This window comes from Mastigoproctus giganteus, chromosome 14 (assembly GCF_048544385.1).
Source record: "Mastigoproctus giganteus isolate SK-2022 chromosome 14, ASM4854438v1, whole genome shotgun sequence".
NCBI lineage: Eukaryota > Metazoa > Arthropoda > Arachnida > Uropygi > Thelyphonidae > Mastigoproctus > Mastigoproctus giganteus.
The window spans coordinates 65,017,941-65,044,606 of NC_143588.1; the positions used below are offsets into that span (position 1 = coordinate 65,017,941).

Consider the following 26,666-nt stretch of genomic DNA (forward strand, 5'->3'; position numbering starts at 1 on the left):
AGGTATTTAAAGGGTATGTTATCGCCTAGCGAAACTTTGTTATGTATCACTTTGGTATGCGACATGAGATCACCTTTGGCCTTTGGTGTATTCCTTGGGTGAACAAAAGACAGCTAAACTCCATTTGGTTTAAGAGTGCTTAAGGTGGGGGGGGGTGCTTGGCAAGACCGATTTACTCAGGAACATTTTAAGGTTAAAAATGGCGATACATTATACTCGTATTCAGGAAAGAAGATCAATACGTCATAACCATAAATCATGTGCAGTAAGCGTAGGACGTAAGTCGGAGTGATCAGTGTTAATAATGGTTAACATAAATATAAACATTTGGACAGTCTGCATGTGTCTCGCGTCTGCATCAATCACAAGCCGTCAAATTTGCACCCTATACCAAGCTACGCTGCACTTTAAACCAAATAGACTTTAGTGACGCTATTGAATCTTATCTTATATGATTTCGATTATTATTATTCACCCTTTTGAAGCTGTTTTCGAAACACCTCACGCTTAACAGGTTAAGTTATTATTTTTATGAGACTTAATGAGACTTAAATTTTAAGCTAGATTTAAACAAAACACTGCACATCAAAATTTTGACGCAACACTCAATAACTTATTTGCCATTTCGTTTCGATACGATATTGTCAATTTAAGGAACACTTAAAATTTAAGTTACATTGGTGCAACCGGCCATTTTAATCAATTTAAGCATTAAGCTTCATATACCTACTTAAAAAATCTAATGTTCATTTTTTTTTACTTTACCCCATAAATTTCAGATGTCTGGCCATGTATATAAACACCTTAGCGGTGCACAAAAACGAAAAAAGGTAAAGGAAACCACCGAAAAATTAAACAAAATGCAGAAGATTGATCATTTTTTCCAACGACAACCGCAAGCCAATCCACGTAATGTACGAGCTGAACTGAGTTAAGATCGCTCTGCTTCATTGGATCTGGCAAGAACAAATGACGATCAAGACCATCAAATTATGGAAAATGAAGCAGTAAGTCCAGAAACAAACTCATTTGTTTACGAAGGTTCAAGATTAGATACCTCAGTTATTTCGCAACAATATCCAACAGACCGTGCAAATTTTTCAGAAAATATTTCTGATGCAGACAAATGTATGATAATAGCTTCAGGTCCATGTCAACCTAAAGGTCCTTTGTTCCGTTTCGACATGATGCATACTAGAAAAAAAAAAGGACCGTCACCACATGTTATCACTTCCTTTTGGCTTACTATAATATCGCATTCGCCAGCCTGAGTTAATATTTATTATGAATTCATGAATAGTAACAACAATAATCAAAAGATATTTAAGAAATTATATTCTTAGATTAAGATTGAATCGCGCATAACCAGAATGTCAGTATATGTTGATGCCTTCAATGCTGATGGGATTGATCCTCTTGCTCAAATTACAAACCTGAGGGAGAATAAACTGAAATTGGGGAGACAGTTGTCGAATAGATGTGGCGAAATTTTCTTTTAGCCAGTGGGTAGTTGATTGCTGGAACAAACTTCCATTTGTCTTGGTGGAAGTTAATAGCTTAAATAAATTCAAAGCAGAACTAGACAAAACGAATGGATAGGTGAAATGGGAAGGGTTTTTTTTTTTTTTTTTTTGCTGATGCTCTATAAGCTTGCTTTCTTGCATCATATGCCTCTACTAATACTAGTGCTATGGTAAATGTAAAAGTTCGTGTTTTGTATGGAATTCTAAGTTCCTCATCTTCGGTGTATCTGTCAGTGTTTCGGTTAACGTTGACACCTGGACTATGTTGGATGGTCAAGCCTGTTAGGAACTTTCTGTGGTAATAACTGTTTCTAGAAATTCCTAGAGTTGCTAAAGACCTGACCTGGGCCATCCAACAGTCTAGGTGTTAACATCAACAGAAACGTTGATAAATTCATTGTTTCCCCTACTGGTTTGCGCTCTTCCTCAACTTCATATGCCGTTCCAGAAGAAATCTCACAACCTACTCTCCAAATATCCCAATTGCATCATATCCTCTCATGACCAGACTTGTTGTTGCCGGGTCATGAGATGCATCACCGACTAAGGCCTTAATGCTCCGTGTATATTGTCTGTAAATTGCCTGTTCTCAGGTCGATTTTCCTGTTTGCTGGTCGAAAAACATCGCTTGAGACCGAGTAACTCACCACATTGCGAAAAAGGCCCATCAGAACGCTTCCCGTCATAGACGGGTTTCGAACTCAGGTTTTTACTCGGAGTGGAGAGGACGACAATCCTACCAACTGTGCTACCCACGAGGGCATGTCCAGACTTACTTTTTTCCTACACCAGGAGGTCTCAAAGAATTCAAGATACTTCAGATAGCTAGCAGCCAGCCAACCAAACTAAGTTCCGTCCATTGACATTCAATCCCTCATCATCCTAACGAAGATCAGTGCGCATTCAAAACAGAAAGGTCATAGCCAATCGGTATAACGCACGGGCCAATAACGATCTTCCTCCTATTTCTATATTTGTAGCTGCTGCTGCTGCTGCTGCCATCAAGTCGCTTCCTTGGGGTAAATACGCGCTTTTTCAGACTAAAACCCAAAAAATTCCGCTTACGATGCTGTAAGACTTCGGCAGAAACATACGGTGATCACGCAACCCAAATTTTTTCCCTTTTATTTACCTTAGTCTATTTTTAATTACTCTGTTTCAGTCTTTTACTCTTGAGTATATAATATCTATTATTATTTTGCCTATATTTGAAATAGCGATAACTGCCATTCAATGATTTTTTTTTACTTAGAATTTGTGGGGAGCAGTGTTCTATCATTCATACTTTCCACATTTTTAAATGAGAGTGGAATATTATTCTATGGCTCCTACATTGTATCTCCTCTTTATATCGTGTTCAATTCGTCTTTGCGGGTAGCATAAGGGTTATGGTCACTGTACCTCCCCGTGTCGAAAAGGTGTGGGTTCGAATCTCGTCAATAATGTAAGGAACTCTTATTGGTCTTTTTTACGCCTTAGCTGTGTTAGTCGATCTCAAGCAAGGAGAGGAAGGATTTTTTCTCCCGAAATCCTGGATTTTTCGTCCACCAAAAAGAAGGCAACCCGACCAGATGGCACGTGCAATTTATGGATATAATACACATTGTTAGATGAGTATGTTCTCTATTAGGAAATATGAAATAATTAAATATGATATCATGGGTTGTGCAAATTGAAAACTATTATTTCTAAAATACTAAACCTGCTCGACATATGTGACTTAACTTCTAGGGACTGTTAATGAAATCGTTTCTGATTTGAATCCATTTCTTACTTTACAGGATTGTTTTCAATTTTTTCAATAAATAAATTAGTGATCTCGTACGCTAAAGGCACCTCTTCTAGATTCATATGTTAACAGATGGTTGCAATACCCTACCTTACCTTTCAAAGGATTAAAGATATTAGGATCATAAAAACTCAGTTTGTATGTTTGTTGTAGGCGCATCAGCGACTTAGGCCATGTTGCGTTGTATATATTATATCTCTAACATGCATGTGTTCTGTATTCGATTTGCTTTGCTAGATGAAAACCCCAGTTTCCGGAATATAAAACATTGCTACCTTTGCCTGAGACCGACTAATTCGGCCACGTCGTGAAAAAGGTGCATAAAAATTCCTCACGTCCTCGACAGGATTCGAACTCAGGTCTTTTCCATCCGATGTACGGAGGACGGCGATTCTACCAACTGTGCTACCCGTGAAGGCTAATAACTCAGAGTGGAAGAAAAGCTGGCAGAAGAAGATGCTAATTAATTAATAGAAAAATCTTCCATAATATGGCAGGAACGCTTACCTCATGATACATTCCATCAACAGTCATCAGCAGAGAGGAAACGGTCATCTAGTATTCCAGTTAGCTTCACAGCCCAAAGACCTCCAAATCTACCATCTACAAAAAAAAATAAATAAATAATAATAAATAAATAAATATCTGTCTCTTAATACACGTTTTACATATATAGACAACTTCGTCTTTTACTCACCAACTTATATCAATCGCCGCCATCAATATTTTAACTATGTATTTGTTTATTTTAATGCATTCATAGAATAAACGAAAAATAGAACAATAATAAAAAATCAAAGGAACCATTTCACATTAATACAAAGGATTACAGCAAACTTTAAGATATAAGAAATACAGAGGAAGTTTTGTTCACTTTGGTTCCAGCGCAGGTGCCTAAAACTCCATATATGCAGTTATTGGTGCTGGTTGTCAGCAAGCAAGCGATATTTTTCTACGTGTTTGCCCTATAAAATACCATAAAGGGTGATTCATGCAACCTAAACTGAAAGTATTAATTTATCATTGGCAACATGTTAGAATTGATTCAAACTGCTAAAGTAGCAGTATCGGTTATCCCAAAATGCCCATCAGTTGTTGTTGTTTTGTTCTTATATGTTGGCTTTAAGTAACTGACTAGTTTTTGCGTAGAATGAATGCAGCACATCATTTTCGCAGCACAGCACATAATCGAACATCCATGATTCATAGACTGATATATTTCAAACTTCTAAAAATAGTCATATCACTAACAACTTTCACAGTGTCATCTTATCACAATTTTTGACAAGTGTATCTCTTAAATGAAATATCTTGGTTATAGAATTGTTTAAATTTTTTTTTTTTAAACAGCTTACGTTGGTTCATAAAAATTTGAAGTAAATTTAAAAAACTAAATAAGATAAATAATTAATGAGATTTCGGATACTGTCTCCAGAAAATTGTTATGGTTTTATATTTATGCACCGTGATCGACCGTTTCCAGGGTGTGTCCAGGAACACTCAGCAACCTTGCAGTTTCGCCTTTGGTGTTAAAGAAGTTTATGAGTGATGTGAAAACATTCTATGACGTGTAAACAACAATAGAAAAGCGTTTTGAGTCTTACCAGCGCTCTGCAATCTGATCTCTTATAGCACACATCCCTTGTTACTCTTTGCCCGTGAAAGCATTTTTTATAAGATTTAGAAAGAAGAAACCACTAGGAAAGTAGTTCTAGAAAAGTTGGGGATGGGGGACAAAACATTGAAAAAATAACCAAAGACGTTGCAACAATAGTCTTGTATGGATATGTGTGTGCATGCGCATGTTCGTGGTGAATTTTAGAAGTGGAAAAATACATTATGATGACACTTACCTCTCGATTTTTAGTTTGATGGCTTCAAACAGTTTCAGTATTAATTTTGCTAGTATTGGCCTGCGATTGTGGCAACATGCCAAAGTTAATAAGAAATTACCTGAAATGAGAAATCCTGAGCATCCATAAATAGATATCATCACTTTGTTTACTGTCCAGGCAACATGGAATTTCTTTGATGCTGGACGTGGTGTTTCCAGGTCACGCTCTGACTTGGGATAAAAATGACTCAGAATCACAGCTGGAAGTGAAAATCTCAGGATTCTGCCTAAATATATATAAAAGGTGTTTTGATGTCGTTGTACAGTAAGCTTGCTGGTCATTGGTTAACATTCGTGGAATCAATCCTGCTAACCCTTTCTCCACATCAAATAATTAATATACTATACTTAAAATTGCAGCATCTACATGCACTATCTTTAGATATATATACCAGCAGCCTCGGGGGCATGTCATTCGATTATTATTTTTATTTATTATTTTTTTTTCATTATTACTACTGTTTCTTAATTTGCCGATGTTGATTGGTAACCCAAACGCATTGGAGAACACAATGTGTTATTTATAAATAACGGTAGACATGTGGAGACTGATCATCAATAAAAATTGGTGAAAATTTTACCTGTGTGTTTTCTAAATTTATCTATTTGCGTCCCCGGTGGCCATATTTTTAACAATTTTTTTATTGTTTAAAAAAATCTCATATACTGATTACAATATATGTGGGCACAAAAAACCGCTTTTCGATATCATCTATAGTTTTAAGTTATTCGTTTTTAAACCGCCCTGTACCATATTATTGAAAAATTTACATTTTAATACTTACATATGATGTAATTAATACTTATATAATGTAATATATTTTAGGAGAGCTTAAAATGTTTCCTAATAAAACTACTTTAGGATAAAAATGTATTGTTTAGTTTGTTCAATTTAGTTGCAACAGAAGTAAATTTTAGTTTTTTCGATCTATTTTAGTGTCATCGGCCTTAGTGCTTACAGCCTGACAGATATACAGGCAAAGCTCCTTATTGTAATCGATTTTCTGTAATCACTCTAGTAGGGAGAGAGAAAGAGAGAGAGAGAGATCTTAGTTCGGTTTAGCTAGGTTAAGCAAAAAAAGTGCCCTCACTGTCTGGAATTTGTATATATCATACTTTTTTTTCGGCTGTAAGTAATGGCATAAATTTAATAGAATGAAAAAAAAAAAGACAGCACACGGAATGATATTAATGATAATATTAATATAATAAATAATATTGAACAGTAATGATAAAAACATTTTATGAAATCTTCGCTATCTCCTTCAACACTGATACAAATTTATGATACAAGAACTTGAGCTTTTTAACAGATTAATGTCCCTGTTACTGAAATTATGTGTGTAGCCTTGGTATGGAGAAAAATAATTCTATCGATATGTATCCCATATTGGTGTTCCCAAAGGCTATACACTGCATTTAAGGCCAAAAGGACCCTACACTATTAAAATCCGATAAGCCATTATTCTATTTTCTCTTAGTGTTATCTCAAATAATTATTTAAGATTAAGTAACAGCCAAATAAATAACTATCTAGATAGTCATCTGATAAATATGTGCACAGTATTACATGAACACGCTTTCCAACTTTCTTAGGGGGACCCCTGGCAAGCTCAGGCGTCGTTCGGGTTCGTTCTAGCCAGAGACTTTATCTCCACTCTACACCGGGTTACCTCCATATGGTGATGTATCATATCTTATCGTATCGTATGTGAACTTGTCTTCGGCGGCACCCAGGCTAATACCCATCTCCACCTTGTATCCTGTGTATTCGAGTGGAACTTCCACATATAAGTGTGTTAGTGTAAGTGTAGTGTAATGTTCATGTTTTTGGCAGGCCACTTAGCCACCAGGGAGAAGACGCCACAAGGGCATCCCCTATGTGGGGGCCCCTTCCTGGCATGCGAAGCCGAGACTGGGTTTACTAAACTCTCTATGCTGTAAGCACATAATCCCGCACCCATCAGTAGTAGTGCAAGACTGATGGGTGCCTGCAATCCCGCTCCCAGGCTGCCCACACCTAAGGAGCCAGCAAAAAAAAAAAAAGTGTTTAACAAACCCGCAAGATCGATATCCCGTATCAGCAAAATCTGCCCGATGCCTGCGAAAAAAAAAAAAAAAAACACTCGTGCAAGTAAGGGGGGGGGGAACATACATACCCGCAAGAGTGCAAATCATATCAGTATTATCTTCCTGATACTTAAGAATATAAAGACTCGTGCGAATCCGTTAAACACAACACAAAACAACAAAAATTATCCTATTCCCAGAGAGTCAGTCATCAATCTGCGGGGGCACAAAAAATCCCCCCCCCCCAGACAGACACCCAATCAGTCTGAGGGGAGAAAAAATAAATAAATAATATATATATAAAAAAAAAAAATATATATATATATATATATATACATATATACAGTATCATGAAACTCTAAATTTAAACATGAATTAATACAGACAATTATTTCCGTTTATGGAATACTCTCCTACAATAATCCTGAAATAAAGCAAAATTGTCAAAACTAGAGAGCCATTGTGTTTCAGCACCCCTGCTTAATTCAAACAAATTAGATCTCAAAATACGCCTGTATTCCTCATAAAACAAGCAGTCATACAAGACGTGCTCCCAAGTTTCTGGAGACCGACAAGAACACAGGGGATCTGTTTCCAAGCCTTAAGTCACACAATTTGGATTTTAACGAACCATGACCCGTAAGCAAGTACGAGGTTTCCATTGTTGGATAAAACCATTTATTACTTTTACCCACATGAAATCCTACATCTGGAATGAACAACCTGGTGACTGCTCCAGTATCATTTGTATTCCATCGGTCTTGCCATATTTCATGTGATTTTAACAATATATTTTTTTCCTCCGTTTTCTACCAACCAAAATGTTACTTGTTATACCCATAAATGTGATCTGTTTACTTCTTCTTAAAAAATAACTAAATGCCCTATATACGATAAACAAATCTAAAGGTAAGGTACCGGCAATGACTTACAACGCATTTGTGGATACTGTTTTGCACACTCTTAAAATAGTTAGCAGCACGGATCTTTGTACAGAATTAACTTTATTCCTAATTCTAATCCCACTTGCCCTCCTAAACCAAACGGATGCTGCATAAGCCACTATCGGTAAAAAAAAAAAAAATGGCCTTATAGTAAAGATTACATAATTATATTATCTTTTATTTCATTAGTTTAAAGGAATTTTGCATAGCTTCAGTGTGTTCTTCGGTCCGTTCTACATATAACAACTAGATTTCAAAGAACATAATTTTCATCAAATTTTAGATTTGACTCCTTCAGAAAAGTTTTTGGGCTATCTCAAATTTCATTAAAATCGGACAAATAGAAATCTGACATTTTTTTTAAATATATATCGATGAATAAGTGAAAGTATGTCAGGACATTAATACGGTTCATATGGACATGAAATTTTCCGCCTATATTTATTTTATTTTCTGAGAGTTTAGTCCTAATTCTGATTCCATAAGCCAACGTCACCCATACACAGAAAAAAAAAAAAAAAAAAAAACAGCTACAAATTTGGAACAGCAACGTCGATCCCCTTCAAAATTTCAGAACCTATATAGAATATGGGAATGGACTAAGGTAAAAACATTAATTTAAAACACGAAAGATAAAGCTGCTTGAATGAAAATGTTGCAATTAAATTGAATACTCCTCAATAGAAACACTTGAACAGTTTGGCAATATTTCCAGAAGTCACTGTTTTTCGTCGTCAGGCATGATGGACAGACTCCTGGATAGTAACATCACTAAACGTTGCCAAACTATTTAAGTATTTCTATTGAAGTGTGTTCATTTTAACTATATTTTCAATAAACCTGCTTAATACTATCCTCTCATAGTAGATTCCCTTAATCAGAATAGCCACGTAATGTCGCTTTTCCAACTAATTATGTTATAATGATAGATTGATGAAAGCGAAATAAAAAAAATTACTTTTTATATATTGCTAATTAATTATTATTTAATTACTCATTCAAAAAAATGAAAAAATTCAAAGAACTTACTAATTAAATAGGACGTGCCTGAAATGCACTGCAATGCGTTCACTAATTTTAATAATGAATAAAAAATACACATTTATTTTATCATTCCTTATAATCTGTATTATCATTGAACCCGGTTTGTTCCCTTTGCCTCGGACTATAGAAGGTACAGTGTATTTCTCGTCGGGACATGACAAACTTTTGTCACCGTTGTTCGTACTGTGGCCATATTAGCCGGTCTCGGAACCGCGTTGCATGATTTTTCTTTCTAAAGTGTTGTCTTTTTATTTTAGGAAAAAAAAAAAAAAAATAGCCAATCACAGAATGCACGAACGATTTACTGCCACTTCAAAGGATTTTAGTTTCTCTACACATAATCTGAAAATCCACACCCTTTTGCATCAAATTTCTACTGGACAAAAAAACAAGAAGCACAGTACTTACACCTTGACCCTGTGGCCTCTTAGTCACTGATTTAGCGCACTCACAGCTGATATAAAAAAAATAAAATAATAATAATATAAAATAAGTGACAGAATGTATAACGGATACAATGTGCGTTCTATTGCTTCAGAGGCTTGAAATACGTGCACTTTCATAAATACTGTACAAAGGTTTTTGAGCAGTTCCATGAAAAAATAAGAACTTTTATTGACACTCCGTATTTTGTTAATTATATGATCAGTAATCCAATTTTATACACAGGCCAAATTTATCTTTTTATATATATAAGCACAATCTTCATATACACAAGCTAGTGTTACCAATGACAATGTGCTCTTGGTATCCATGAGGAGATTAGGCGCGCAGTTGTTGTTAGAACCTCCGAATTTCCCTCAAAGATGTTGTTGGATTAAATCAGTTCCAAGGATGGAGTTGATTAAATTAAATCAGCTCCAAGGATGGAGTTGATTTAATCTCTCTTTCTGCCCATTATCTTTTATTCTCCAAGTGGATCTTACCAAATTCTGCAACTCACTACTTTAAATCTTCTGTACAATAAACCAAACAATCACCTCTTGTATGGTTTTGTATGCTTTGGGCGTGCTTTTAATGATTAAATACCCAGTACGCAAAATGATAACTAATAACCAACGGCTGAAACTTTTAAAAACTCTCCTGACGTATGACAACCACTTTAAGCAGATTAATGACAATAATACGGGTTCATTTGTTTTTCCACTAAATGTTCATTATTCTACACAAATCTTAACTCGAAATCTGCATGCACTCACAATCAAATCTTGAAAGCCGGATCGTTGCCAGACCCTAACTCGTTGATATTCACATTTGCGTCCACTTTGGTAAACAGAGCTTCGAAATTCTTGGAACAGTTAATATGTTCTGAATGTAATACAAGGAACTTTTAATGCCATATCCAATTGTGGAACTAGGCAAGACTAATTCTCTAGTGCTTCATTAGACAAAAATACGAAAAAGATAGAGCTGAGAGTTAAAGATACTTTGTGGTAACTGTAACCATTGAAAATGAAAAACCTTAAATACTTATGATGAAAATTATACGAATGGTTATGGCCTGTCGATGAATAATGTATGTATATCAATGGTTTATTGTAGAAAATTGCATGTACAACTGGGACGCTTTACTTTCTTTGTTCTTTTTTTTTTTTTTTTTTTTTTTGAAAAATTCTTTACACGCCAAAAATTGAAGGTGAAGAAATTGTGATCTTAAATATTTCCTGTTACATTACAGCTAGTAAAATTTGTATTAAAATTTACAGTTTTGTTCACTTCTTCTATTTCGACTACTGAAATTGTCAAAGAACAAAGATCTTAAACCGAACGTGTCGATCAAACAGCATAATCTTGATTTGTTGTTGCTCAAAAAAAGACAAAAATAAGTCTCTAATATTTATGATGCAGAAAATTTTCCGACTTTCTGTTTAAGTAACAATTTTTATCTTCAGTAAAGTTAAATATTAAAATCCTTCGGTATACAAGTAAATCATAAATTACTAAAAAAAGTGATAAGTTCACTCTTAGCAGGAAGAATACTTAATCCAATTTATGGCACTGAAGTTCATTTTCGCAACCGATGAAGGTAAAAAAAATTGGCCTCAAGTGTCAACGATCATATGTGGTTCGACTATAAAAGGTAGTTTCTCGTTCTGTGTGATACATTCATGAAGTGTTATTTTTTTAGCAAGAGACTTGCCTCGTAATAAAACGACTTCAAGATGAACTATTTATTATTTTTCATTCTGTTCTGTGGAAGCCTGAGCAGTGGTGAGTTGTTTTACCTTATTTAGAGATTAATAAGTGTTTAGTCATCAACATAAATCTTTAGGGACAATATTTTTTAAAGCCTTTTGCTATGAATAAAATTAGTTATGTTGTGTAAAACCGGATAGTTGGAATTTCACTGTACATGCGAAAGTGAAAGTTTCCCGATAATATGGAAGCAAAGCCTTCTTGTTTTTCTGAAGGACAGAATGAAACCGAAGCGAAGTGTTCGATTTGTGATTATTTCTTTTTCGTTAGAAAGTTCAACCGGTTTTGAGCCGTACACTAACAGTGAAATAGTGATGTCTAGTTCCTATGTTTTACAGATCATATCTTAGCTGCTCTTCGTATGGATAATGTTCAACACTCTTCACCTACAAGGAGGAACTGGACAAACTTTTAGAGGGAATGGATGTAAAGTGTAAAGTGTGTTTAGTGTCAAGCGGCACCAGGGGTTTCCCCCATCTCCGCGTTGCTTGCATTGTGATGGGTGTGCCAGTTTACTGGAAATGCCAGAGATTCAAAAGTACAGTATATGGATATTGTACATGTGTATGGTCGTGTACCGTTGTTCATCTGGTCATTTAGCCGCTGGACCCCTACTGAGGCCCAACGTTGCCCCACTTTCGCCCCGTGGAGGCAGACCAGGAAACGCCAGTAGACTAAGATTTACCCTGGCAGGTCCTGCCACTTTCCTGAGATTTCAGTGGCTAGGACCTTAAAAAAAAAAAATAATAATAATAAAAAAAAAAAAAAATATATATATATATACACTCTATGCGCTCGAGTGGAAGGGAGGCGCTAGGAATCTGAGGCCGAAAGTAGTGGACGAGGGTGATTTTAGATAGTTTAATTTAGATTGTGTGGGGCATTCGCTTGCGTGCAGGTAGAGTGGGGGGAGTAGATTGAAGACTGGGGGAAAGGCAGAGACATGGAGTCGACAGAGAAGACAGCTCCAGTTTACAGTGGGGCATGCCCATGCCCCACCAGAGAAGAATAGGGGTGGCGCATGGTGGGGACGGTGGAACCGTCACACTTCCCCACCCGCCGGGGAGGGGTGGAAAGGTGAGCCAGACAAGAGAGCTGGCTCAGGTCGCCAATACGGCGTTGCGTGCAGAGACTGCGATTTGTCCATGTGGCATTTGGTATAGACCAGTAGGATTGAGTCTCTTCTAGGATTTAACTCCTCTTCTCTGATGTCTGTGTGCGCTAAGTTTTGCTACCAATTTGGAGGTCGCTCATTGGAACTGGGACCCGCCCAGTTAAATCATATTTTAGGGTCCATAGGATAATGTATAGAGGGCTGCTTGCCGTTTTTGGTGCATACTCCGTCTGAAGGTCAGATTGAGTATTCTAGATGCAAGTCTAGGTCCATTTGATGCTGGAAATGTAGGATCAATAAGTCCAATTCAATACAGTGCAGTTAATGTAGCAATTTATTGAGCAGTCGATCGTAGGAACTATGTCCCGTCCATGGAATGGATGTGTGAACTTTTTTTTTTTTTTTTTTGGCTGGTGCAACATAAGCTTGCTTTCTTGCATCACATGCCACTACTTCAAGAAAAAGGACTGGCGTCTCTATCAATAAAAGTAACATTATTCTTCATTATCATAGGCTAGGCAGAGCTTCTGAAGTCCTTCGTTAAAGCTGGCGTCTGATAATTCTAAGTGCAAACTAATCAAACACCGCCCGCAATCTTCCTATTTCTTACGTTACGTTGATATTAGGAAAACTATCTTAACGCTTTTCAGTCTTTTAAGCAACATAGAAAGCAAGTAGTCGACGATCAGCCAAAAAAAAAAAAAAAAAATAGGGCAACAAAACGTACTTAATACGTCACCTTCACTCGCTTATTTTCTTTATTAAGTTATTCTTTGGCAAAAGACAAATCTTCCGCAATTATCCATTTCCAATTTAAATCAATGTTCTCTTATTCACCTATTACATGGTAAGGCGATAAACTCTGAAAATAAAATGGTGAACCAGCAAGTAAAAAAAAAAAAATTTACATTACATTCCAATAGAGCAGTAGTTCTCAACCAGTCGTTTTGTGACTTCCCAACGTGGGGATTGTGAAGTACCATAAAAAATTTTAAAAATGTGATATCCTGCAATATCTTGAATATCTTAAACGAAAAAGGAATTAAGTTTATTATATCCATTGGAATGGTGGGGAGGTAGAGAAACGGTTGGGATTTGACAGTGAAATGCAGGTTTAGAAATCGAAATAACTCAATGAGTGTATGACATTTATTGTAACATTTAAAATTTCAGGCATTCTGGGTGCAGAGATTCAGGAGAAACGCCTAAATACTTGTGGGAGTAGCAAAGTCTATTATGAAGGAGACAGAATTGTGGGTGGAAGGAACGCTTTGCACGGAGAGTTTCCTTGGCAGGTAAGGCACATTGAATTAATTAATTGTTATCCTATATTGAGATCACACTTGTTTAGTAGAAGCTTAGTGTTTTTTTTTTTTTTTTTTTAGACTATGCTTGTTGATAAAAACGTGTTAGATGGGTAGCTATAAAAGATTTCGCATTTCAGTGTCAGCAGGATTTTCTTCTTTCTTTATGCGAGTAACGAACCTATCACTTGCTAAAATAAGAAAACTATATAATATACTGAAATAAATAAATAAATAAATAATGTACAGCTGTGATGGCAGAACGGATACCCGAATGTCCTACCAAAAATCTACAGCTATACACTTCTGTAACAAGCGAAAGTTGCATCTTCAACCTGACCTACTTTAGCGAATCAACCCATCCCGACCATGAACGAGAAGACATTTTATAATCCAAGATAGCCATTGGGTTTAGAAAACTTTGATACAAGTATTCAGTTTTACAAGAATCTGTAAATCATATTTATTGAGGTAATGACAATTCAGTTCTCTTTACTGAGGCTTCACTGGTTCTTCGTAGAAATGGCTCTCAATTGATGGGCCTTAACCAAGAAGAGATGGAGGGTTACATATATTTAAAAAAAAAATGGATTTATACATGCATCTACGCCATGGAAAGGTGTTAAAATGAATTGTTGGTTATGTCGAAGAGTTTCCGTAACGACTGAAGAATCCTATAAAGACGCAACATATCTCAAGAATTCTGTTATCGTTGGCTAAACGTTTTGAAGCACGTTTGAATTTGATTTTGCGTTAAATACTGTATCAGCAATATAAACAGCATAACACACAGAGTGAAAACTAGGCGCCTCCGTAGCCACGCTTCTTGTTTAGACCTGGGTTCGAGCCCGTCACCACTAAATACGGAGGATGCGGGAAGGTCAGGGAATGACCACCGCATATCCCGGAGCAATATGGCCTTAGTTGCTAATGCTCCTAAAATAACAAACAAACAGAGTGAAAACTATAAATTGGACATTGTAGTAATATGTGAATGCCGGAATAAACTTGTTAACAAAAACATTGGTCCTCTTCTGTTTGTAAATTCCTTTAACTTACCCTTAAAAGTGCCATGTCTTGTAGTCATGAAGGTTAAATAAGTTCAATTCAAATTGCATGTATAGTATCGATTTTAAATTAACAAAGTCAGCACTAGGAAGACACTAGTAACTTATTCCTCCTTCTGTTGACTTATCTTTCCTGACAAATATTTTCAGTCTCTTTCTGAAGCCGCATTTCCTCTATTTTAATTGAATGCGACCCATATTCAAGAGAACTATTAGGGAACGATGCCAATCCTATAATCTCCACGTGTATTATCTTTCTAATAAAGTACCTTACGTGCTTTAGCCAGAAAGAAAGTACTCGAGATTTCTGCTAAATCTACTGGCCTTTTCCTTCCAGAACTAAAACCGATACTGTTCGTGTTTTCGAACAGTGGAGAGCATTCTTTTTTAGTTACGGCCTGTTTTACTTTTTTTTTTTTTTTTGTAATTTTTAAATTTTACACTTTTGGTTATATATATTATTTGATTCATTAATATTTTTCCATATAATACATCCCAAATATTTACCAATTTTATTTTCTGAAAAATATTCCTACATATAAATTAAAATTGCCTTCCAATGATTCCGGAGGGCCACACTGATCGGGAGATTGCCCAATTACTGTTTTAAATTATTATTTTTTGTTTCGTAAAAAAACTGATAATCAAATTAAAGGAAGTTATTCTTTACAGAAAGTTATTTTGTTGTTTAATTTTTTTTGGAAATAGTATTTTCTTAAGTTAACATTTTTAGTTTTGAGTGGAATTTATGTGCGTGCTCATCACTGTATTATTCGAATAGACGATTGATCATATGCCTGACGATGGCCTGGAGTATAAATCCGTCCCTGATTATCGTTCCGCATTAACAGACGATGTATAAATCAGCATTGTTTTTTTCCCTTTGTACAAGGTGTGGCTATTAAATAGTGAGACTGCACGCGCAGCCATTACACACAAAGCGCCACCTGTGAAACAAAGGCACAGCGTTCCTAGTTGTCTGCCAAGTCACATTACAACACGCTCATTCGCTTTGCAGTTTACCAGAAAAAAAGGACAGACAAAAAGAATCGAACAACAAATCAACCTCAAATTTTTAACAAAACTAAAGAAAACACCAACTGAAAGTTTTGAGTTGTTACGTCAAACTTATGGGAAAGATACTATGTTAAGAGCTCGCATGTTTGGATGGCATAAAAGATTTTTAGAAAGAAGAGAGAATTTGCAAAATGATGAATGATCCAGGCTGTTCAGTATCCATGAAAACTGACGGAAAATGTGGACTGGGTAAGGACATGAAAGTGATGCTTAAATGACGACAACTTCTAAGGAAGTGATCGTCATTTAAGCATTAAAACGGTTGCATCAGAACTCAACATGGTCAAAGAAAGAGACGAAATTTAACTGAAAATTTAGGCATGAGAAAAGTGTGTGCCCAGATGGTGCCAAAAATTTTGAATGAAGATCAAACAATGAGAAGACTTCAAGTTTGTAAAGCTGTTAAAAAAAACAAAAAAACTGAAGATCTAGTCTTTCTGAGTACCGTAATTACTTGTGATGAAAGTTGGCGGTAAGATCCGGATGAAAGTTCCAATAGGACCCAGAAACTAAAAAGGCAGTCAATGCAATGGGAGATAAAACAATCCCACAGAACAAAAAAGCAAGAACGTCAAAATCAAAAATGAAAACCATGTCTGTTTTCTTCGATATTAAAGAAATTATTATGGCTGAGTATGTCCCATCAAATCAGACTGTCAAACATACTACATTGAAGTTCGGACAAGGCTGCGTGAAAAAATTGAAGGAAGAAATCCGAATTATGGAAGGATGGTTAGATGCTTTATCAATACTATGCTCCAACACACAACGCACTCTCTATTCGCCAGCTTAATGGCCAGATCCATTAAAGATATTCAGAAAAAAAAAGACCGAAGTGTTAAAAGGTCTTACAGATGACCTCCAGAAATGTTTCCGTACTTGAAAGAAACGCACGGACATTATGTGCAAAGCCAAGACAATTATTTTGATGGGGATAACTTTGTAAGGTACAAAATATTTCATTACATTTATTTTATTGCAACAGTCTCGTTATTTAATAGCCACAACCTGTATATGTCTGTTGTTTACAATTAATTATTCAGTCCAGGCTCTGATTACTTTCTTGTTTTCATTTTCTTTGACAGGTATCGTTTCGCAGACGAATTTTCGGACTAAGTTTTGGCCATATATGTGGTGCTTCACTACTAAATGAAATGTGGGTTATTACAGCAGCTCATTGTATTCAGGGGTAAGTGAAAAAAATAATTACTATGAATCAGAGTAAACACGGAAAGTTTATGGATAAAATATTATGTTAATCAATTTTAGACACTACACTATTATATTATACCGTGGTAGATTAAATAATTTATTATCGAAATGATATAATTTTTTAAGGAATTGAACTATCTCAATGCAAACACAAACTATTTATGGCTACGTTTCGGGAATCCACTGTTTCCCGTCTTCAGGCCTTTTCAATACTAAATTACTTAATCTACCATGTGATATAATAGTGAAGTGTCTGTCAGTTCATTAACATAATAATGAACAATTACGTAGACCAACCTGTTCCAAGAAAAAAATATTGTTATATCGATATTCAAATATAAGAAATACATATGAACTATATTTCTTCGTAAATTAAAAAAGTAAAGAAAAGCCAGCTACGTAGTCATTTGTTCTTACAAGACTGCATTAAAAAATTCATTCAAACTTGTTATGCATGAACTTATTTGCCAAATACGTTAAAAATTCAATCGCTCTTGCTTTCTCCTTATATTAAATTATTAATTACGTGTATAACAGGCTGGTAAACATTTTATTATGAAAACTTTGAACGAGGTTTAAATGAAAGCTACTTACAGTGCATACGCAGATAAGACGCAGTGCAATCTATTATATTACAATGGACTAGAGTATTTTTGATAGGCAAAACAAGTCATTTGGCAGAGTCAACTCAATCGAGTAATCGCAGGAAACTGACTCGAGTCACTGCGAAATTATTATTCATCATTCAGTTAAATTCCTGTTTAGTTTTATTTAATTGGAATTTAAATAGGTAAACTTTATTACTCTGGTATCTTGAGAGCTTAGAAAAGAACCCCGAGGCCGTGGCTTAAATAAAAGGAAATGCTCAAGTAGGTGCGAATAATCTGGCTTAGAATATTTGCTTTGGATTCTGTATACATGCAAATATGGAAACGCTTCACGTGGTATTACTATAGAATCCTTAAAATTCTGATATGGCATCGTCTCATGAGTGACTTTCATACTGAGCAAGTTCTTTTCTAAGCAGTCATCAAACTGTAGTCAAATCAATATTTAATAGACCAAACCATCAAAAAAGAATTACTTACATTGAAAGGGCATTTCAAATTATGAATTGTTATTATCAGTAAACTGATTAGGTTCTAAAAAGTAATAAATGATCTTTCTTTTGTATGTGTCCAGAGGTTCTGCATCAAACTATGAAGTTGTTCTTGGTTTACATAACCAAAATAAGAACTCGGCCAGCACCTCAAAGCACAGGGTAAGTAATGACTGTCTTAATTGATTTTTAAAACCATAAATATGCTTTAAAAACCGTATGGGCGAATATTTAAAACTTAATATAATTAGGAAGGGAATTAAGTGGTGATTCTTGGATATATATTTTGAAAAACCCATAAGCCACATGTAGACATGTATAGTACCTTATGTACGGCGGCACCAGAACGTCAGTTTAACTCCTCCTTGGTAATAGTAATAGAGGCATGTGATGCAAGAAAGCAAGCGTATGAGCTTATGCAGCATCAGCCAATATATATATATATATATATATATATTCACAAAACCATTCCCTCTAAAAGTTTGTCCAGTTCCTGTTTGAATTTATTTAAACTATCAAATTCCACAACGAGATGGAAGTTTGTTCCAGCAATTAACCACCCGCTGGCTAAAGGCAAATTTCCGCACATCTATTCTACAACTGTCTTTCCTCAATTTGAATTTATGCCCCCTTAGGTTCGTAATCTGAGCAAGCGGAAGAATCCCATCAGAATTCAGCGTGCTTAACCCATTAAAGGCCTTATACACCTCAATCAGATCACCTCGCAGGTGCCTAGTCTCCAGCCGCTGCAATTTGAAGAATTTAATCCTCTCTTGGTAAAAGGATCCCTTCATTCCCCTCACCAATCTTGTTGCCCTTCTCTGTACACTCTCAAGCAAATATACATCCTTCCTAAAATTAGGCCTCCAGACCTGTACGCAGGTCTGGAGGCCTAATTGGTCAGGCCTACTCAAGGCGTGGCCTGACCATTGCCTTATACAAAGGGATAATCACCTTATTTTCCCTACTAGCAAAATTCCACTATATCATTGACAAAACCCTATGACCTGCTCTCGCAGCCTGTCTGCATTGCTCAGAGAACTTCATATCTGACTGCACAATTACTCCCAGGTCTTTTTCATTTATTTTCTACCACCCTAAGTGTAGTACAACACAGTTGGTACGTTCCTCTGAGGTTACTTCTACCTATATGCAGTACTTTGCATTTGTCAATGTTAAACTTCAGTTGCCACTTCTCAGCCCATCTGCCCAAATTTTCTAGATCCTGTTGCAGTAGCACACTGCCATTACTGTCATTAATAACTCTGCCAACCTTTGTATCATCTGCAAACTTCGACACTAAGCCTGATAAACCTTCATCAATATCGATAAATATACAAAACAACAGTGGACCCAACACCACCGAACCCTGAGGAACTCCACTAATAACATTAGTCCACGAAGAGCAGCGTCCATTGATCTGTAATCATCACAGTGGTACATTGTGATGATTACAGATCTCTGTAAAAGGCCAGAAATATGTGCAGTATGTATGTATGTCGTTCTGTTGTTTCTGGCCACTTTGTCACCAGGAAGGCGATCACCTGGAAAGCCTGCCCAGCGTCCATCTACACCACGAGGAGGCAGTACACAACTAAGCGTGAATCGTTGTGAGCCCTAACAATAATATACGGAATGCCCAAAGCGACTTTGGGATCATTAAAAAAACATAGTAATAAAATGAAATAATTAATTTAAAATATGATAAAAAAATAAAAAATAAAAGAAATAAAAATAAATAAAATGGATACCAGCTATTTCATACCTAGGGAGCCTAAAGCCAGGCAGAACCTCAAAAAAGAAAACGTAAAATAAAATAAAGAGGCCAGCAAAAAAAAAAAAAAAAACATTGGCCGAGTGTGTGACAAGCGGATGGCAGTCTCGTGCCCAGGAGCGCCAACCCCGGGCACCAGCAAATCCCACCTCAAGGAAGAGGAAGAGAAAAAAGAAGGGGGGGGGGAGACACAAAGGGGGAAACTCATAAGCCGCAGCAGCGACACTATAAATTCTGGGCCCTCGCCAGATTGAGAACGGCCCCCACATGATCTTTAACAATCATACGGAATCAGCCATCGCGTCTCCTCACTTCTCAAGCACCTCGTGGAGGTGATTATAGTAGTTTCGTGACTACTTCTTCTCCAAAACATTTGCGAGCCCCACTAAAAGACAGAACTGTCTTCGCCTTGTCCTGATCCTGCGTTTCAGTTCTTCCCAAAGATATCCAAATGGGTTGAGGGCGAGTTCTGTGCTGGTTACTACAATGTTACGATGTTATTCTCTTCAAACGAGGCGTTCAAAATCCTTGCTTTGCAACGTGTAGCGCTATCAGGTGGGAAGCTGTGTCAGGTTGGACGGTGTAAGTGGCGTTTCCCCAAAATTGCCAAAATTTAGGACACACTGAATTGTCGAGGACATATACAAGATGCAGCGCTCATGGTTTCATTTACTGCAGCTAGTAAATGTAGTCCATATCATGAGAAATGTTCCTTCTCCCCCAGACTATCACATTTAAATAAATAAATAAATATTCTGTTTATACTCCGGGACGACAAAACGGTCAGAGGAGTTCACAAGATAGATAGAATACAAGAAACAGCACCGTATTCAGTAGTCACGAGCTTGAACCCCGGTCACTCAAGGCACGTGTACTTATGCACCAGCGCCATTTCCTTCTCCCCAAGACCATCACACTTCCTTCTCCCAACTCATAGTTGTGACAACACGCCCAAGTAGATTAACTGGCATTCTCCACATCCTCCATACCCAAATATGTTCATCCGATGCATACACATTTTCTCCTCATGGCATCCAACTATCGTTCTTCTATAAAACGGTTAGCTTTTTCCATCGTTTGGAATACACATTTGAAATGAATTCGGGCTAACTGAGAATTACTTTTATTTGCCAAAATTTCGTAGTCATGTGCAATTTTCTGCAATTAGAGGAGTGTTCTTTGACTTTTGGTAGGGCGGTATAGTTACCAGGATGTGCTTTTTCAGTAAAACTAATTAGATTAAATAGAGTATGTTTCGTCTTCAATCATAATAAACGTAAATGTATTTGTTTACAATTTCCCGAATATTTGCAGAATAACGTTCCTCACGATAGTGTTGAAAATAATGAATGAATTTTAATGAAACAAATAGTTAAATATTTTATAAAGACTTTTGTTTGTTTCTAGGTTTCGAAGATAATTTTCCATAAAGGATTCAATTCGGACACTTTAGCAAACGATATTGCCCTTGTAAAACTCTCAACGCCCATTAGTATGGCAGATTCCAATGGTTATATCAATAGCATCTGTCTACCGGAAAGACATCGTCAGAGTTCTGGTTATGCGACAGTTACAGGATGGGGAGCAACTTCAGAAGGTATGTTTTTCCATTAAACTTGCAAACTGTCGGACCCATGAATTTCTACTGTGAGACTACCAATCATATTTCTAATCTTTTTATTTCGTATCTCGAATCTGATTGTTATTTTCCAAATATCACTATCCATAGAACTTCTTTTTATTTGCGTTATAATGTCATAAACTGAATTATAAACTTTACTACTGTCGCGGATAGAATTAATTAATCAATAGGTTGATTCAGAGGTGATCATAGGATTTTCTAAGAGGGGATGATTTTAAGTTGCGTTCCGGGAATCATTAAGCTTTAATTATCAAGTAACAGAAAAAAACAAAATCTAAATTCTTTTCATAATAAATGTGAATTTTAGCCCATTAGCCCATCCTTGGGTTGATTTGAGTCTCAAAAGTAGAACCTCGTTTTCTGAGAGCAAGTTATAATTGATTAATCGCAATATTTAAGGACCCATTCCAATTAATGCCATTCTAATTAATGTCTTCGCTTGCCACATATTTACTAATAGTGGGCTTCAACACCGAATTTTCTATGAAAAAAAAAAAGAAAAAATAACTAAGCAAAATAAATAAACTACTTGTTCAAAAAGAAAAAAAAAAAAAGCATGCATCACATCAACATATGCCAACGCACAAATTTATTTTCATGGCGATCTTATTAACTCTTACAAGTTATTGTGTATAAAAAGAGCTCATATTTATCACCAGTCTGTACTCATCTTGTAAACTACAAATGTGAAAAATGTTATTCTCTTTTTTATAGTATAGAACAGAATCATAAAAATCTTTAAAAATTCTCTAGGTGGGAGCAATTCTGCTGTTCTTCAAGCTGTTGATGTCCCTATCATTACTACAAATGAATGTAAAAGATCATATGGGAGGATAATTACAGACTCGGTAATATGCGCTGGATATCAAAATGGAGGAAAAGATTCCTGTCAGGTAATATATATTCATAAAAATATCCTTTCCTGTTCGTACTTGCAAACTTTCTTCCCGGAAATTCAGATTATTTAGTCCAGCAAACAGACAATCTAACTAGAAAACACACGTAATCTACAAACATAATACACCGTCCTACCATTAATATCCGGACACCATCTGTTGATAGTTGGTCACGTCCTACCCAAGTACCAAGTGTAAGACAACTATAAATATCCTCATAGGCCTTCGAGGAGACAGTATATGTTGTGCATGCAAGATGCCACAATTGGCGGAGTTAACAGACTACCAGGGCTGATAATAGGGTGCCACATAAGCAATTGTTCTCTACGTGACATTTCAATGGCACTAAAGATCCCTAAGTCAACTATTGGTGATGTGATCTGCAAATGAGAGCGAACTGGTGCTAACACCGTCATGAAACGACTGAGAAAACCTCTGTGCTGACGGAACGTGATAGGAGAGCCTAAATGCCGACTCTCAGTGAGACAATTTGTACATGTCAGTGCCACCAGCACAGTGCGCAGGACTCTTAATGATATGGGTTACCATGGCCGTGCATACGTCCACAAGCCACTAATCACACCGACTATTGCCAGACGCTGTCTAGCTTGGTATAAGGTCCTCCGTTCTTGGATCGTAAACCAATGGAAAGCTGGGTTTTGAGGTGACGTGTTACGGTACATGGTCAGCCAGTCCAATCGTATGTGGGTGTGGTGGATGCCCAGAGAAAGTTAGCTGCCGGACTGTATCGTCCTGAAAATGAAGTTTGGCGGAAGTGGTGTGATGGTCTGTGGCTGCTTATCATGATTCGGCATAGGACTATTGATTGTTTTGGACGAAACAACGAATTCTGACGTCTATCTAGACGTCTTGGGCAATAACGCGTTACCTACGTTTTGGCAGCACGTCGGAGAAGGCCAACACCTTATGAGCAGGACAACACTCAATGTCATATTGTTCGCATTGTGACGGACTTTGTTTGAGGATATGAGTGTCGAAAATCTGAACTGCTGCCCGCTGAGAACCTTGACCTCAATTCTATAGTAAACTTCTGGGATGAATTGGGTTGTCGGGTGCGTTTGAGGAGAGACTGCCCAAAATACAGAGCTGAACTGGTCGTCCCTTTGAAGGCCGAATGGCGGAAAATATCACAGGACAACTTAAAAAAAAAAAAAAAAAAAACTAGTGGGGAGTGTTCCACGGTGAGTAGAGGCTGTCATAAATCCTAAAAAGTTTCAGCACAGATTAGTAGTTTTCCTGTAAATAAATGTTATTTGTAGATATGCAGGTGTCCGGATATTAACGGTAGGGCAGCGTATACCGTGGGTATATTAGTTACTTGCTCGGGGATAACTAAAAATGTTTGCTTTACTTCTTCTTGCTTTACTTCACACGATAACTTTGCCTACATTTTCAGGATTAGCTTGAAAAATTTGGTAAAGGAAATTTTAAAAAAAAGTTTATATTTGACATGTTAATTTAATTACATTATCATTTTTTTACAAAAATAAAAACAAATACAACGAAACTTCGAATTTACGATACCAGTTATGACGTAAATTTTCAATAAATTTGCTTATGTTTAATTTACCTAACGAAAATCATGTAAGCACAATATTAAAATTTCGTTGAAATTACCTTTCTGGTTACTTCTTGTATTCTCAGTCTGGCATTCAGTTCTCATGTTTTATCACCTAGCAAGGACAAAGAACTTTTTTAAATATATCCCCACCAGACTGCATACACAAAATATATTAGCATTTTATCGAGTCTTTTAGATAACAGTACTATAGCCAAAATACACTGCCCTACCATTAATACCGGACACCTGCTTTTAGACAAAAAAAAGAGCTTTTATTGTGTCATTCAATATTTTGTGCTGAAACCTTTTGCTTTTATGACGGCCTTCAATCTTCGCGGCATACTCTCAACCAGCTTTTTACAAATGTCAGGTGATATGTTCCTCCACTCGGGATTTAACGCAGCCACTAGTTCGGCCTTGTTCTTTGAGCGATCTCGACGTGCACGTATCCGACCATCCAATACATCCCAAAGATGCTCGATAGGGTTCAGATCAGCACTCTGGGCTGGCCAATCCAACTTTTCCACACTCATGTCCTCAAACCACTCTGTTACGACCCGAGCAGTATGGCATGGGGCATTGTCTTGCTGATACAGGTATGGGGCTTCCCCGAAGTATTACCATAATGTTGGAAGTGCATAATTGTCCAGATTGCCCTGGTATTGCACAGCATTAATGGTTTTGTCGATAACGACTAATGGGCCCAAGCCAACCATGAAAGGAGCTCCCTACCATGACACTGCCTCCACCAAACTTCATTGTTGGGAGGATACAATCAGGAAGGAAATGTTCCCCTGGCATTCGCCACACCCAGGAACGGCCATCAGACTGGTAGAGTGCGAACCTCGACTCGTCTGTCCATGGGACTGTTTCCCGCACCTCTACAGTCCAGGTTTCTTGCTCCTTACAACATGTTAATCGACGTCTAGCATTTGTTGAGGTGATCAATTCTGTTGAACTGCTGAGGTAATTCTGTTGAACGTGTCATCTTGCATGCCCACTTTTGCAATTGCCGTTCGAAACCCAGTGTGCATATTTATAGTAGATTATATGACGTGTTGCATGCATAGGATCTATTTCCCCATCCATGGAGGGGTGTCCGGATATTAATGGTAGGGCAGTGTACAGTACTATACTAAAAGACTAGTATTCCGATAGCAAAAATGTCTACTGTAGCTCCGTGCGGTACTGTCAAATTTAGCCTGCGGCAAACAGTTTATATCGCGTCCCTTACAACCTAAAATTTATTTCATTTTTGCGCTCTTAGCAAGAATGCACGTGAGGCCTCCTATAGACCACAGCAATGTATGCCGATGTGTGGTACACTGCTCGACAAAATTAAAAGCACAAAATATTTTTGTTCTTTTAATTTAATTGATTTAATTTAATTTAATTTATATTATTTAATTTTCTTATTTAGTTAGCGTAATAACAGATCACGTGGAAGAGCATAACAAAAATAATTCCTCTTTATGATCCGAGTTTTAGGAATAGTTGGTGGGTAAAACAAATACTGTAAAATATATCTATTCTATGACTAAAGTAATAATAAAATAATACTGTTTACAAGTTACAAGCAGAAGCTAAACAAAATGCAACCTCTAGCCAGATCACGGGTGGGATAATTCGAGTAGGATGGGGACCTCGGTTTGTCAAGATTCGTATAATGCTACAATTATATAAGACTGTTTTTGAAAGAGAATCAGTGACGAGGATGGGATACATGTACATTCTCACAGAATGACAACTGCGAAAGGGACAAAAATGTATTTTAAAACGTCAATTATCCAAGGGAGGATCGCCTTATGCATATGTATTTTTCTTTTTCTGAGGGAGGGGAAGAACATCATAAGAAAACAGGTGGTTCCAGCCTTTAAGGAAAGGGTAACAGCATAGGAAAATTACGTATTCTGTTTACAGATAATGCCGAAGCATAACATGTAAATACATACTTTGTAATCCAGTCCATATTCCTCTATAAATTACATGAGCAGGTTAGCAGTGCTAGCGCATGCGAAATACATTTTGGGTCAGATGTAACTTGACCGTAAACTATGAATTCTAACCATGCGCAAGTCGTTAAGCACGTGCTAGTTTCTCTCGCAGGTTGATAGCTTTTATTTATATTTTGTTTTTATTTAAATTCAGAAAGGAAAGTGAGCGAGGAAGGAAAACTAATATTTGTACGCAACTGAGTTATCCTTCATTATTCGATATTAATTACTGAGTTATGTTTATTTATAGCATACAGATTTATTTATTTTTATTTATTTTTAGGGTGACTCTGGAGGACCACTGATCCAACGCATTAATGGTCAAGCTGTTTTAATTGGCATTGTTTCTTGGGGAGCTGGTTGTGCCCGTGCTGGAAGTCCTGGTGTTTATACACAAGTCTCCAGTTTCTTAGAATGGATAAATAGCGTTGTTACTACCTACTGA

General features: G+C 36.6%; 1 protein-coding gene across 1 annotated transcript; it reads left to right on the forward strand.

Annotated features, from left to right (window-relative positions):
- The first annotated feature begins 199 nt into the window (after positions 1-199).
- Positions 200-26,666, forward strand: LOC150075181 (trypsin-1-like). Its single transcript, XM_090388388.1, has 7 exons — positions 200-278; positions 13,748-13,869; positions 17,108-17,211; positions 18,417-18,495; positions 21,515-21,704; positions 22,503-22,642; positions 26,505-26,666. The coding sequence occupies exons 1-7, from the start codon at positions 200-202 to the stop codon at positions 26,664-26,666; spliced, it is 876 nt and encodes a 291-aa protein (XP_090244514.1).